General features: G+C 39.4%; 1 protein-coding gene across 1 annotated transcript in view; it reads right to left on the reverse strand.

Moving 5' to 3' along the window:
• Positions 1-2,163: 2,163 nt before the first annotated feature.
• Positions 2,164-17,000, reverse strand: part of exoc2 (exocyst complex component 2) — a 57,398-nt gene continuing 42,561 nt past the window's right edge. The window contains exons 22-28 of the mRNA XM_079830627.1: positions 16,225-16,341; positions 11,041-11,182; positions 6,986-7,041; positions 6,031-6,153; positions 5,745-5,806; positions 5,551-5,610; positions 2,164-2,929 (exon numbers count right to left, since the gene is read on the reverse strand). Of these exons, the coding sequence (XP_079686753.1) occupies positions 2,836-2,929; positions 5,551-5,610; positions 5,745-5,806; positions 6,031-6,153; positions 6,986-7,041; positions 11,041-11,182; positions 16,225-16,341 (654 nt within the window). The 3' untranslated portion in view covers positions 2,164-2,835. The remainder of the gene's footprint in view (positions 2,930-5,550; positions 5,611-5,744; positions 5,807-6,030; positions 6,154-6,985; positions 7,042-11,040; positions 11,183-16,224; positions 16,342-17,000) is intronic.

Consider the following 17,000-nt stretch of genomic DNA (forward strand, 5'->3'; position numbering starts at 1 on the left):
TTCATCTTGTGTAGATCTAACGGCCGATCTTTGGTACTCGAGCAGCGTTCTTGATAAAGGCTCTTATAAAATAATGATTTTAAAGACACGGCACATTAAAAACCCGACATTGAATGATTTACTCCCGTCAGTCACGACAAAAATAGTCTGCACACTTATTATGATAACTACGGTAATCTGCAGGAAGCGCAAAACTACGGGCCTTGAGGTGTTTTTCATTCAGCGAGTCTTCAGTAATACCGTTCAATAAAATAACACCCTAACACCTTTTATTTTCTTCTTAAGTAAAAAATGAAGATGTTCTTAAGAAAATATTTGAGAACATCTTAAGAATTTTTCAAGAATTGCACGTAGGAACATTCTTACGAATTTCTTAAAATAACACCCTAACACCTTTTATTTTCTTCTTAAGTAAAAAATGAAGATGTTCTTAAGAAAATATTTGAGAACATCTTAAGAATTTTTCAAGAATTGCACGTAGGAACATTCTTACAAACTTCTTAGAATTTATCTTAAGAATTTTCTTAACTTCTTTCTTAAGAAGATTTTCGTGAATCCGGCCCCTGGTAACCCAGTGGAAAACGGCCCTCTGTTTATGGCCACGCCCACTGATCTGGTAACTCCTATTACTAACCTGCAGAGACCTATACTTGTTTTCTTTCCTGGTTCGGTTGAAAAACCAAACACGCCCCATAATCACAGCCCAATGGAGCAGGAGCAGACTCATATTCTGACTAGAATCCGAGTATGACGACGTAAGGCTATAAATGTGGGTAAGTTTCATAAAAAAAAGCAACATTTTGAGCAAAGATCATGTTTTTTTTCAAAGACTACATCTTGATCAGATTCAGAGCGATGATCAAAACACAGAGTCCATCAACACCCCAAAGCTTCACAGTCCTGTAGCTCGTTCTGGGTCGACATTTCATTCAGTATCATTATGGTGTGTTCACACCAGACGCGAATGAAGCGTTTCGCGCGAGTGATTTACATGTCAAGTCAATGCAAAGACACAAATAGACATTCTGAGCGAATTGAGCGTTTTGACGCGAGTTGAAAAATCTGAACTTTGGCGGATATTTGCGGCGCGTTAACCAATCAGGAGCTTGCTCTAGTAGTGACAACAATGCGGACAAACTCATGTGTGGATACCCAGAGCTCTACGTACTTTATAGAAACAGGAATAAAAAGGATCTTGCTTGGAAGAAAGTGAGCGAGGAGGGCGGACAATCTGGTAAGTTGTAAAAACGCTCTTTACTCAATTTGAGCTGTACATGGGGTGATTTGAGGGTGATTTGGACACTTTTTACCATTGAGATGACTTGGAAAAGTGTCCCAATCACCCTGAATTCACCCTATTGAGACTACAAGCTAGCTAAAGCCGGCAAATTTAGCTTATTCTGTGTATTTTAAAACAATCCATGTCAGCCATTTCACAACGAGACGAGCCGGCTGGCTCCTCCCATGACGCGAATTTGCGTCTGTTGTGAAGTGAATTTCACGGGTGAATGAAGCGAGTAAACTCGAAATGTTCAAGCGTCCAACTACGTGCGAATAGCGCAATTTATTCTCGCAAGCCGAGTCTGGTGTGAACGCACCATTAGACAGTTTTGATTTATTTGCTGTCTAATGTTGATGATCGCGTTATTTGTGATTACATATGATATTGCTTGTTTCTGCTGCTTCTTCGCCTGTGTTTTGATCAGGAGAGTCTCTACTCTTTCAGAAGATGTGTTATAGCGCCCCCTACCGTAAAACAGTGACAAAGCCGGAAAATGACGTGTTTGGCAGGGAAAGAGTTAATTATATGCTGGATAATGTTGTGATTTTAATACCTTTATCAAGTTTAGTGTATTCTTCTTCCCAACATAACACACTCTTCATATTTTGATTGATAAATCGAACCTGAAGTGTCATTAAAAGCAAACATCCCCTCCAGACATCACTTTTGGCCACTACTGTCACAGAAAGCCACCAAAATAACGGCGGGACTAAAAATGTGGCACGTGTTTTGTTTTTCAAACAGAGCGATGAACTCCCTGACTTGGACTTTGTAACTTTATAGATCGTTTACATGCACAAACAGCTACTTTACACACTAGTTTGTCTACTTAGTTGTACTTTGCCTAGCTTGTGTTCTAGTCAGTTATATCTTAAACATGCCAACAGCAAATAATAGCAGTTTATTATACAGTAAAGGACATCTCCCAATACTGAACACTGGTTAAAACACCCAGACACTGCTGAGGTGGGGCAGGGTGTGTGTCTTTCTGTCTGACACTAGGCAGGGTGTGTGCACGCATTGGTGATCGTAGTGTGGTCATAATAGACTTCAGCAAAAAACGACACGAGGACATTTCAGTCATTTCAGAACTCAATAGTTTCATCCACAGAGAGAAAAACTCTTGCTATTTCTACCTCTCTCACACACACACACACACACACACACACACACACACACACACACACACACACACACACACACACACACACACACACACACACACACACACACACACACACACACACACACACACACACACGCACAACTGGCAATTACTCTAGCAACTGTTTTACACAAACCCACTGTGTAAGCGCACAGATATTTATTTAGGTTTTGAACTGCACAGGTGGACAAACAGCCAGTACAACATGACATATTGACGAGTCTTATCAACAGACTGACACATCCTCACAAACGCAAGCACTGTCTAGCAGATAGAAAAAGGCTATATTAGTGGCACTAGATTGGCTTTTAATGGTTTTGAAAACTGAAATGGTCTCTTAGTGTTACATGGCAGGGGCGTTGTTGAAATGTTGGGGTTTTGTGAAGGTTTATCGCTTCACAGGCTGAAAAGAGGCAGGCTTGAAGCAGTTAAGCTGCAGCTTCATACTGCTCTTAAACTTATTCAGTAGCTCCTCCAAGAGTCTGAGAATGGAGAGAAACAGAGAGAGAGAGAGAGAGAGAGAGAGAGAGATTAGAAAAGAGCCTGTTTTCACTGGCCACACCACAAAAAATGCTATTTTGTACACTGGCATTTAAAAGTTTGGGGTCAGTGAGATTTTTTCAAGGATGGACACATTAAAAAAAGACTCAGGCATTGTTACAAGATGTCTATTTTCTTCTTCACATTATGAACTAAATGTTTTTCTCCAATGCATGTTGGCCACATTTATTGGCGCCCCTAGAAATTCTTATGAGTGAAATATCTCTGAAGTATATTCCCATTCATATTTAGTTTTTTTTTAGCACACCAGGGTGACTAGGAGCATGAAATTATGTAGCCATAAATACATAAATATGAGGAAACACAAAGGCCAAATTCCCTTAATCATCATCACAATGAGTAAAACCACAGAATATAGTTCTGATGTGCAGCAAAAGATTGTTGAGCTTCACAAAATAGAAAGTGTGTGTAAGAAAAGAGCTAAAGCATTGAAAATCCCCATTTCCACCATCAGGGCAATAATTAATCAACTAAAGATGTCAGGAATCTGCCTGGAAGAGGACGAGTGTGTATATCGTCCTAATGCACGAGAGGAGGAGAGTTTGAGTGGACAAAGACTCTCCAAGATCACAGCTGGAGAAGTGCAGAGATTAGTTGAGTCTTGGGTCAGAAAGACAAAAAAAAATTATCAAACAGCCCCAACATCACCACATGTTGTTTGGGAGGGTTTGAAGAAAAATCCTCCTGGCTCACCCAGAAACAAACTCCAGCATATTCAGTGTCAGACACGACTGGAGCTTCAGACGGGACCTGGTTCTGTGGTCAGATCAAACTAAAAAAAGAGCTTTTTGGCACAAACACACCAGATGGCTTTGGTGCAAACAGGGATAAAAGTCCCCCATGCCCTCGGTTAAATACACCGCTGGATCTTTAATGTTGTGGGTCTGTTTTTTTGCTGGAGGTCCTGGACATCTTGTTCAGATTCATGGTATCATGGATTCTAGCAAATACCAACAGATCAAAAATCAAAACCTGACGCTTCTGCTAGAAATCTGATAATGGGCCGCTGTTGGATCTTCCATCAGGACAAAACAAACATCAAAATCAACACCAAAATGTGTGACTGAGCACAAAATGAAGCCGTCCCAGTTCCTGAGCTGAACCCTATAGAGAATGAGTGATGAGCTGAAGAGAAGAGCTGGAATCTGAAGGATCTGGAGAGATTCTGGATGAAGGAATGGGCTCTGATCTCCAAACTCATCAGGCGTTACAGAAGAAGACTCAGAGCTGGTCTCTTGGGGAAAGGGCGTTGCAATAATTGTGGCCAACGTGAACTAGAGAACAACTTACATTATACAACTCAATGACATTAATTCATGAACACATGTGATGGCATATGATCCAAAACCTTGTCAATCGTTTGATGAATTTCAACCCATTCAAATGGATACTTCCAAGTCTATCGCAAGTCATTCTTGTAATTTCGTATCTCAACACCGCCCACTTTAAGTGCAGCTTGATCACTATAGAGAAGACCATGCTTTCCCACTAGTTCTAGCAGTTTCACACTTTTAATTGATTTATATTATCAGGACTTGCTCAGTGATTTATGACACCAAAGTGGTCACTTGCATGGCAATTTATGACTGGACTGATAAAGGTCACTTGGGATAACATTTAAAGGGATAGTTCACCCAAAAACGAAATGTTGATGTTTATTTGCTTACCCCCAGGGCATCCAATATGGAGGTGTGTTTGTTTCTTCAGTAGAACACAAATGAAGATTTTTAACTCAACCGTTGCAATGTGATAGTCGTATAATGCATGTCAATGGGGATATTTTAGAGTATGAGAGCAATGAGAGTAAAAACACACAGACATCCGAATCCTTATTAAACCATGCGGCTCATGGCGACACATTAATGTCTTAAGACACGAAACCATCGGTTTCTGAGAGAAACCCAACAGTATTTATGTTATTTTTTTACCTCTTATCAGACGAATGTCATCTAGTTTTCCCAGCGCCATAACTTCCGACGAATAAGGTCAAACTACTGGCGCGATCAAAGATATATATACATAGATGCCTCATTCCACCGATCCGCGCAGGCACTAATGAGGAATCTATGTATATATCAATGATCGCGCCGGTATTTTGATCTTATGTGCCGGAAGTGATGGCGCGGATGGCTGGTGCAGAGCCATAGAAAAAATTAAATACAATTTTAAATATGGATATTTTTCTTACACAAACGTGTGGATTCACTTCAGAAGGCCTTTATTAACACCCCGGAGCCGCGTGGAGCAGTTATTTGACGGACAAATGCATTTTTTATGGACTTCAAAAACAGAGCAACTATTACTGCCATTATAAAGCTTGGATTAGCCTGAACATTTTTAATATAACGTCTGAAAGAAGAATGTCATATACACCTCAGATGACTTGAGGGTGAGTAAATCATGGGCTAATTTTCATTTTTGGGTGAACTAGCCCTTTAACGGGTGAGCTTGGGGCTGATTATCATCTTCTCTGATGACCAGGAGTTATCATTTGTGTATCATCATCAAGCATAATGTAATTGTGATTTGTGATTTAACTCACTTTTTGTCGGCTCCACTCTGTAGCTGTGGTAGCGCTTCCAATGCCTGTTTAAAACTAATGCTGAGACACAGAAGAGAACATCACACACTTATTATCATGCAAACACTTTTTGGTTTAGCCAAATTTCTGCTTTTCTGCTTCTAGTTTAGTTTGTATTGAGACATGAATCAATGTTGAGCGTGATTATGTCTTACCGACTCTCTGATGTGAGGTATGGCTCGATGGCATCTTGCAACGCGCAGATTTCCAGACGTGCCTGGAGAGACAAATATAAAAAAATGATTGGTGTGCCTTTCAATAACTTAAAGCGATAGTTCACCCACAATGAAAAATCTGTCATCATTTACTCTCCCTCAAGTTGTTCATACAGGTTTGGAACAACTTGGGGGAGAGTAAATAATGACAGAATTGTCATTTTTGGGTGAACTGTCCATTTAAGATCAAATGCTAACTGTCCTGATAAGTGTGTGTGAGGTGTACCTGCAGAGCACCGTTTTTACTAAAGGAGGACACACACTGCATCAGACGGCTCATTTCTTCGGCTACAGCCTCGATGATCTTTGATAAAACACGAGTAACCAGCTCCTTGGAAATCGTGAAAACCTGAAACAAAAAATCTTTGAGAACTACTTTTGGTAACACTTTAGTATGGGGAACACATATCCACTATTAACTATGACTTTTGCCACCATTACTGCTTATTAATAGTTAGTACGGTGGTTTTTGTAGCGTTTAAGTATAGGTATTGGGTCATATTGGATCCGTGCAGCTCTTAAAGTGACAGCAGCCTAATATTCCCGTCTCTAACACTAATCAAACAACAAAAGACAAAGGGAAAATTCACCTGTTCTTGACTGAATAACTTTTGTAACTATATTTGTAATGTATATTTTATTCATAAAGTGCATAAAGTTAAAGTTTCTGTAATCTTAAAACACTGTTTATATCAATCATATATTTGTTCAGTTGTATTTATTTGTTGCGATTGCATTATTTGTTCTTATTTATCACTTTAATAATGCTTGACATTTATATTAGTTAGGCTAGTTGTTTTTATGGTATCTTTAATCCACAGGCAAACGTTCCTTGTAAGTGTTCCTTAGCCTGTTGCTTTTTTGTTCATGATATCCAGAAATGTTTTGCAATAAGACTTCAAATAAATGTGAATGATATCTAAGAAAATTAGGAATCGATACGAAACAGAATATATTGGAATCGTTCAAATTAAAAAACAATACCCAACCCTAGTTGTGCCTACATTTTAGAATTGAAAGTGTACCTAATAAAGCCTTTAAATGCTATCTAGGTAAGTTGACATTATTTAATATGACATAATAACACATAATATGACGTTCTCAAGGTGTAAGATATCTAAGAGGGGTTCTTTTAAAGCAGAGACGAGTGATTGGTCAAACTGAAGGTCTGTGCATCTCACCTCAGCATGAACAGAGATAATGCTGACCAGAGCCTCCTTCATATAACTCCTCACACCTGAGTCAGAAACAAAGGGAATGAGAAAAGGCAGATAAGTGGGGTTAAGAAACCATACGAAAAGAAAATCTCATCAGTTTCTATTCACAAGTATGATATGGTTTGGCCTAGTTGTCACGTCTTTCCTCCTACATTCAAGTTGCTCAGAGAGCAAAATGTGTCAGGCATGGTTTGCATCATGAATATTGGTTACATTACTGGGATATTAATGCACTGATTTGCTGAAAGGCAGACATTGGTCGATGAGTTCACACAGTGGGAGTGCCATTTACCACTTGCTTATATAGGCAACTTTTCCTCCACTCTGCGATCAAGCAAAATCAACCTCTTTAACATATCCCAAATTGTTTTATAAAGGTTTATTTACTTAAAGGGGTCCCATAATGCCCCTTTTTACAAGATGTAAAATAAGTCTCCAGAGTGTGTATGTGAAGTTTTAGCTCAAAATACCCCACAGATCACTTTTTATAGCATGTTAAAATTGTCACTTTTTGAGGGTAGGCAAAACCGCTCTGTTTTTGTGGGTGTCCCTTTAAATGCAAATGAGCTGCTGCTCCCGCCCCCTTTCTGGAAGAGGGAGGAGCTTCAAGAGCTTGTGTTAGAAGCTCCGATTACCTCACGCAGACACACACTGAAAATGTCAGAAACTTTTCAGCCTTTTATGTTCAAACCGGAGTCGGATAATGAAGGAGAGACTCAAGAAGAAGTGACGACATGTAGAATGAGACAGGACGTTTCTGAATGGTTAGTTGATGAATTTATGAGTTAACTATCTTCAAGTCATTGATTAGCATATTCTGTCATTATAATCTATAAGTCTCACAAACACACTCGGGCCACTGCTGCCTTTTCATATAAGTTGATAATTTGCGCATGTTTTTAAGCCTTGTTAACTTAAATATTCAAGCACAAGTAGACTTTAAAGTACCCGTGTCTCTCGTGTTGTGTGATACGTTTTGTGTGTGTAACACACAACAAAAACTCAAAAGGCTGCGTCTCACAGCGCACGAAAACTCTTTCACGTCTTCCTGAGCTCGAACAAACATATTCACACAAAATGATGTCAAAATGCCCGTCGATTCAACGGTACATTGAATCCGTGCAGCTCTTAAAGTGACAGTAGCCTAATATTCCTGCTGCCATCTGCTTTTATGTTAATCAAACAAAAGACGGGGGGAAAAAGCACACTGCTCTTGACTGAGTAACCGTAATAGTGTTGTCAAAAGTACCGGCCGCGATACCAAGTCGGTACTGAAATGTTAAAAATGTGATGCTTTGAGCGCTGTTGAGCTAGAATCATAAACACCTCTGACTGGCCATTGTGCTGACGCGCTCATCGATGTGTCTGTGATTCGCTACACTGATCAACACACGGGACCGGTAGGCTGATAGACGCCTGCATTCAAACGCTCCTGTGTGTATCTGTGCAAGCGCTCTGTGAAAAGTGTCATTGATGTATATTTACAACATGTTTTTGAAGCGCTGATCATTGTAGCCAATCACAGACATATCTGATGAGCGTGTGAGCACAATGGCCGTTCAGAGGTGTTTGCGATTCCAGCTCAACAGCGCTCAAAGCGTCACAATTTAACATTTTAGTACCGACTTGGTATCGCGACCGGTACTTTTGACAACACTAAACTGTAATAAGGATTAATCTATATTAATACAGCGAAGACTATGCATTTGATAACTATTTCTGTACCTGAAAAGAACCGTTTATTTCATTTGTATATGTTTGTTCTGTTGTATTTATTTGTGCTATTGCTTGTAATTTGATTATTTGTTCTTATATAACGTTATTATAGCCTGGATGCCAGCCGAACTTAGCCCCGCCCACAACATTTTAACTCGGGCAGTTCGGTCTGGACTTGATCCGTAGAGAAGTAATTATGCCCAAACAGAAACTGTTCGGACCAATGAAATTGTCAGGGCGGGCTTTAGACGATGATGGACAGATGATCAACAGTAACGTAATCATCCACGTCACCAAAGAGCGCTTGGGTTGAATTTGTTCTAATCCTAAACGGTGAACTTGTTCGTTTATGCGTTCACCTTTACTATTTCTCTCAGAAATGATGATCGTGTTGGTAAGTACTCTGTGTATTGGGGATGCCACAATTCTCAATATAATATTGAAGCGTTCACGGTTCAATACACGCTTATGAATTGCGGTTTTTCGGTTTTGCATTGAATGAATTATTTTTCTGCAAATTCTATCATTTTCCTCCATCCCAATACTGAACAACGCGACATACATTCACATCACACGTTAGTGGTGGAGTTATACTCACGGAACACTATAGATATTCACAATCACGAAAGTTCATTCTTTGCATGCGTTTTAAAGCCTTGCCGGTTCATTCGCGTGCGCGGTTTTAACATGTGCTTTTCCGAGCGCGCGCACTAAACGCCTGTCAAACACTTGAATACTGAACTAAGTATTCGTCTAACTGCGTTAATACTGTCAAATACACACAAGGTTAACATAAACACAGTTGGTTATGTCTAAAGTGAAAGTAAAATCGGTGTGTCTGTATATTAGTACTGTATACTGTATATTAGATGCGTGCAGGTCTTAAATTGACAGCAGCGCAGCGAGTGAACACGCTGTCCTTAAAGGGACAGTTCACCTATAAAATTATGTAATTATTTACTCACTCTAATATTGTTCCAAACCTGTATTCATTTCTCGATGACAGAATTTTCATTTTTGAATTAACTATCCTTTTAATGTTAATACAACAACAAAAGACAAAGAGAAAATCACTCACTGCTCTTGACTGAAAAACTAATACAGTAGCTTTAATAAGAATCAATGTATATTTTATAGTGAAGTCTATGTAGTGTTTTATTTTTACATTTATTCATTCAATTTCATACTTAAATGCTGCTGTACTGCTCTGAGCTGCCAGTGTAAATCTTTATATATATTTGTTTTATATTATACAATACACTAGGAATGTGTACAAGGTTTTTTTTTTTTTTAAGTAAAGTTTAAGTAAGGTTTTTCAATTATTTTAAGTAAAATAAAGAAAGAGTATTGCAATAAAAAATAGTCTTTTTTCTCCTTAACCTCTTGTTGTTCCTGTCGCCTAAGAATAGAATAACAAAAAACCGAACCGAACCGAAAACCGTGGTTAAAAACCGAGGTATGTATTGAACCGTGGACTAACTGTATTGTTGCATCCCTACTGTGTATCCTTAAAATCTTTTTTTTCAACACCGGCAAAGATCGTTTACACTCATCTTTTTCTTCTAACGTTACTTATTCCAGCGTGCATGCAGAGAGGGTTACAGTTTCAGACTCATATTCTGACTAGAATTGATTATGACGACGTCAGGCTAACGTTATCACTGACTGTCTTTAACAATATTTAAAATGTATATGAGTAAGTGAGGCTAGTAGTTGTTGGTGTCATAACCTTATATAATAAGGTTACATTGATCAAAAACAACTAAAACAATAACTAGGTCTATTTTATTTGATTTATTTAATGCTTTTTTGTGGTGGGGCCAGTGAAAATTTTGGCAGGGCCATTTACAGTACCGAACGGTACTGTAAATGACATGACATTAAATTAGTTATTATGCATATTAACCATTAATAGAATTGGTTTGTGTATTTTGGAGCTAAAGATGATGATGGATTGGTAAATAAACAGGAGCAGAGGAAAAGAAAAGTTGATTGGTTCTACACAGTTCTACTTGTGTTTCAGAAGAAGCAGGACCTGTACACAAATGATTCAACATAAGCAATAGCGCTCAGTCAAGTATGCACCACACAGATCTGATCATACTAAATATACACACACTACCACGACCGAAACTGACACACAAAAGCAATGACGGCAGACTGAAACTGCAGGATCAAGACCGGCAAATGTGTTTATGGATCTCCGTGGAGATGGTGTTTCAACATTCATGCAGACATCATCTTCTAGAAACATCCAGAGAGTGTTGTCAATATGCACATGGCATGAATCAGGTGTGTGATACCTGTAGGCGGCAGGCAGTCCTTCCAGTCAAAGTATCCGGCGTAGATGCCAGGCTCCAGCGAGCCGACAATAGGATCAGATTTTTTCTCGATGTACGTCTCAAACAGATATTCGTCCAGCTGTCTCAATGCCTCTATGCTGACCTGTAGAACATGGGCGTGCATTCAGTTTAATCACAAACCACTGATGGCTTTCACAGATTCTAACCTGCAACACAGCAGTGCATGTGACCTTAAGAAACCATTAACGTCACACACTTCTTGCAGAATGAGTAAAGACCACTCATGCATGGCCATCGTTCTGATGTGTGTTTAACTTTAGGGAAGTACTGAAAAAACCAAAATGGAAAGCACCATCTTAAAAGGGGACACAACTCCAGAGATGTACATCTGTCCTGATAGATGAGAGACAATAACTGTTGCTACACATTAATAACTAGACTATTATATAAAAAGAAAAAGTCTTGTTCATGCAAATCTCCTGCCGTGATGCTGGAGTGTTGTGCGTGGTTGCCAGAATGTAACTATTTGTGGGTTTTAAGTATGCAGTTGCTAAGGTGTGCTTAGGAAAAAGGGTTAAATGGAGTTCTATATAGAAGCCTAATGGTGCGTTCACACTAGACGCGAATGAAGCGTTAAACGCAAGTGATTTGAAGTCAAGTCATGTCATGTCAAGTTAATGCAAAGACGCGAACAGACATTCTGCGGCGCGATTGACGTGGTGCGAATTGAGCATTTCGCGCGCGAATGACGTGAGTAAACTCAAAATCGGCCAACTAAGCGCGAATAGCGTGATTTATTTGCGCAAATTGCATCTGGTGTGAGCGCACAGTAAGGTTCTTAACTCAATGATAAAGAACGCTTTATGTCAAAGAGGTTCTATTTCAGGAGAAATGTCTTAAAGGTGCAGTATGTGAATTTTAGCGGCTTCACTGTAAGGGGACCCGCGGTGTATGGAGATAGAAACGGCTCATTCTAAGGTAATAAAAACATAACGGTTCATTATATAAGGTAGTTATGTATACATAGTTATGTATATTATATTGCATTTGTCAATAGATCCTCATAAATATTACACACTGCACCTTTAAATGACTGCATAATACTTTCATGTTTAATGGGTGACATTTTTTTCTAGAGATAAAGTATGATTAGAAGCAGGTCCAACCACAGCATATTCAACTGTATCCTTCAGATCACGTTCTGCATTCCCATTGGTAGTCGCTTCACTGCATATTTGCATAAATTAAGATCTGCTAACGGTCGTTGTCAGGGCGAACCCCTCTAATGGTTAGGCGATTGCTCAAATCCTTCATCCTAATGAGCAATACTATTATTGATGCACCTCAGAAACTATGAGGCACGGTCAATAATCAATACGTATTTCTCATCTGTGTTAAAGAGGTCCCATTATGCCCTTTTTATGAAGTCTTTGAAGATTTTTTGGGGGTGTACTACAATATGCTTGCTTGCTTGTTCAAAAACACATTATTTTTCTCATATTTGACATTATTACAGCACCTCTGTTCTCAGTTTGGCTCGAACACGCCGATTTCGATGAAGCCCCTCCTTCCGAAATACGAAATGTATGTGATTGGTTAGCTGGCCCAGTGTGATGTAATTGCCACTGCTTTTTGTTCTGGAAATGTCCCACCTCTCCATAACTACTTCTTCTCTAGTGTAAATATTAAAAGCACAATAGGACATTTTTTGCCTCTACAGCCGGTGGAAAATAATCAGACGGGACTCGGGCAGAAATCATATTCATGAGCGAATGTATAACAGATTTATGAGCGTTACTGTAGTGTGAAGCAGGAGCGGGACGAGGCGCTGGAGCGATTGCTCATGAGAGACGAGCGCGACACATTCTGTCAGACGAGCGCTTCCTCTTCTTCTGCTCATGAGTGTGTGGGAGCGCAGCGCAGCTTTATCATATCACACACATCTGAGTGTGTGAGAGTGATGTTATAATGCTACCCTGAGCGTTCACTCGGCGCTGCTATGAGACACTTGTTCACACTGCATTGAGAGATGAGATTAGGCGGTAAAACATGGCACTCTGTGCGGTAAATCAACAACACCAGATTTAAACAATAAGACTAACTGTGTTGAGCTGGAGAACAATGATCAGTTTCTGTCCATCAATGATCCAAACAGATGCTCTCCTGTCTAATAAAACACATCAGATATTAAAGCGGCTTTGGTGTTTAAGGGTAACGCGGGTATGATGTCATTGATTGCATGTCCTGGTTAAAATCACTTATTAAACATTTGGGATAATGTAAGTACACAAGTCAACAAAATATATAACACTGTTCTAGTGGCTTTTGTGGATATCTTAAACAAAAAATCGTACATATTGTGCCTTTCATTTCAAACAATTTTGAGCCTGATTCTGACCCTGACAATGTTAACGAACAAGAGGATCGTGCAGAACGGTTTTCATGCACAGACTTTGCAAGCACGGATTTCACAGGGCGGTATGTTTTTTGTAATTTTCGTATACATTATAGACACAATGTTATACGCCACTTAAAGGGCTAGTTCACCCAAAAATGAAAATTAGACCATGATTTACTCTCCCTTAAGCCTTTTGAGGTGTATATGACATTCTTCTTTCAGACGTTATATTAAAAATGTTCTGGCTAATCCAAGCTTTATAATGGCAGTAATAGTTGCTCTGTTTTTGAAGTCCATAAAAAGTGCATCTGTCCGTCAAAATAACAGCTCCACCCGGCTCCGGGGTGTTAATAAAGGCCTTCTGAAGCGAATCCACGCGTTTGTGTAAGAAAAATATCCATATTTAAAAATGTATTTCATGTTTTTCTATGGCTCTGCATCAGCCGTCCCCGCGCCATCACTTCCAGCGAATAAAGTCAAAATACATGCAAAATACCGGCGCGATCATAGATATATACATAGATTCCTCATTAGTGCCTGCGCGGATCGATCGAATGAGGCATCTAGGTATATATATCTTTGATCGCGCCAGTATTTTGACCTTATTCGCCGGAAGTAATGGCGCTGGGAAAACTAGATGACATTCGTCTGATAAGAGGTAAAAAAAAAAACATAAATACTGTTGGGTTTCTCGCAGAAACCGATGGTTTCGTGTCTTAAGACATCAATGTGTCGCCACGAGCCGCATGGTTTAATAAGGATTCGTATGTCTGTGTGTTTTACTCTCATTTCTCTAATACTCTAAAAAATCCCCATTGACATGCGTTATACGACTATCACACTGCAACGGTTGAGTTAAAAATCTTCATTTGTGTTCTACTGAAGAAACAAAGACACCTACATCTTGGATGCCCTGGGGGTAAGCAGACAAACATCAACATTTCGTTTTTGGGTGAACTATCCCTTTAAGCGTGATATTTGTCGGAAAAGTAAGGTAATACAAACAGTAATCGATCACAAAACCATGGTTAATTTTCCATCTTAACAGGAACAGAAAACAAACTGTTCTCCATAAAATGTGCAGCGCACAGATAAACGTTGGGGTTATAATGTTCAGGAACAGTGTTGAAAATAAATTTAAACCACTAAGTTTGTCAGCCTTAGGAAGGTCAAACAAATGAGTTTTGGAAACGGGGTAAAAAAAACGCGTTGTAGTACAAACGAGCCGTTCGTTGTAGTTCTTGAAAAGGGGATTTTGTTCAATAAAATATCTCCCTTTGGAGTGGACTTTAAGTTTTGTAACCCTGCAGATCTTTTTTATGCTCAAACAGCAACATTACACACTAACTAAAGCTGAAAAAGTGCATAATAGGACCCCTTTAAAGCAGCACTAGGTAACTTTTGCTCTCGGGCTCCCCCTACAGTTGTGAAACAGTATTGTCCTCCACTACTGTCGTAAACTGTCATTCTACATCAGCGGATGCATCGCACGTGCATTTGTTGACATGACAACTATGATAGCCCTGAACACTGCAGGAGTTCACATGCAGGAGTTCTGCTTGCGTCGCGTGTGAAACGTCTTCATCCCAGGTACAGTGGCATATGTTTCAGCATGTCGTATGAACATAATTTCATGGGTTTTATTTTTTTCAAACACCAAATGATCGCGATGCTCACGTTTACAAGCCAGCGTCATTATAGTAGCCTAGTCTATTGGTTCCCGTTTTACAGAATCTATATGATACTTCAGTTCAATGTTTGAGTGGTAGGTAATAACCATATATCGTCAATATTATAATATCAAGCTACCCTAGATGAATCTGCAAATTTGAAAAATTGATTTGCATTATAGCTTGAGGAAAGACAAATAAACCAATATCACAGACATGTTAGGTATCCTAAAATATGATTTTGTATGTATTACGTATTTTCTTGCAAGAATGTAGCCCCTCCTCCTTCAGCTCACGCCAACGAGCAAACGCTGCCCAATGTTGATCCTCGTCCTGCCTTTAATCCCATCACTTTCTCGTTTTCTCTTTTTGCTTTCCTCCGACAAAACCTTTGCTTTCTTATTTTTCTGTGCTGCTTCGGCCATGACTATAACATTTGGCAAACAAATGATAGTTTGGCTTGCACGTCCGAATGTAAGGAAGTGGTGGTGGAAGTGACGTATATGCCGTAAAGCAGTCGAATTTTGTAGTTCTTTTTTTTCTCGGGTTACTACCCGAAACCCGAAGTTTAAAAGTACGATTAAAAACGATACAGACCCCGTCAGGCTATGGCAGACGTGTCATTCAACCTATTGTAAGTCGATGTATCATCACAAGAGTTTTGAAAATATATTATGAAGGTTGAAAAGTTACCTAGTGCTGCTTTAAGAGAAATAGGTCAGTTTCCTGTGAGTTATCACTCTTATTCAGAGTTACATTTCTCTGAAAGGTGAAATGCAGAGTATTCTCATCACACTAAATTTATCTACATAATCGCTTCAAGCCTGACACACTCATTCACTATGATCTGCATTTACTGGAAAGGCCAACCATAACCTTTCGCGAGGGCTTTCTCGCTCTCCCCTGCAGGGCACAAAAGTCACGTCGAGTGAGTGTGCTCTACTGCCACCCCGAAAAACCCTCGAGCTTCTCCTCAATCTGTGTGAGTCATTCTCACTTCAGCAAAAAGAAAGCATTAACGTCCAAACTTAGAATCACACCTGTTATCGCTTAGAAAAAAGAAAATGCCAACTGTGGAGTTAAAGGGAAAAAGGAAGTGTGCGTGTGTCTTTGTACCCTGATGATCTTCTCTGCAGTGGTGAAGCCGTTCTTCTCCAGGTGCTCAGCCAGATTGAGAAACGTGTGTCTGTCCAGATACTGACAGTTACTGAGGATGATGAGGAGACGCTGCTCCTGCACGGGTCAGAACACACACACACAGCAACTGATTCAGTTACAATGAACACACACACATATATAGAGATTTAAAATTAAGCAGCTTTCAACATTGATTGTGTGTGTGTATGTGTATATGAACATCACGTGTGAAGCTAATATGATGGGTATTATTGTGCCTTTATTTAAAAATTGGTGAAGCATGAACCAGTCAGTAAAAGAAAGAGAGAGTAAAATGGAGAAAGAGAGAGAGATAGAGGGGAAACCTGCAGCTCTTCCACTGCAGGCTAGGGGAAACCCCATGTGAGCGGCCGCAACATTGTGCTCTCTTTAGAGAAAGCGGCTGTTTTTCACAACACATGACCTCTGTGCGTGATGCGCAAATGTTTGCTGTGTTGCAGATGGAAACTGTGACATCCATAACGGAACACAGGATGTTTTCTCAGGAAAAGGATTCGTCAGAACGAATAAACAACAAGTAGTTTTTGGGAAAAAACAATGAATTGATATGAAAAAATATTAAACAGAGCGGCAATCCGTTTAGATATGGAACAAATATTTTAAGCAAAACGCCACGTTTCAAATTACAAAACAAATATGATAGTTCAGAATTTACAATAAGTAAACTACAATGTAGTAATGCTGTCAATCGATTTAAAAATAGTCATTAATCGCAC

The sequence above is a fragment of the Gobio gobio genome, assembly GCF_949357685.1.
Source record: "Gobio gobio genome assembly, chromosome: 12".
NCBI classification, from domain to species: domain Eukaryota; kingdom Metazoa; phylum Chordata; class Actinopteri; order Cypriniformes; family Gobionidae; genus Gobio; species Gobio gobio.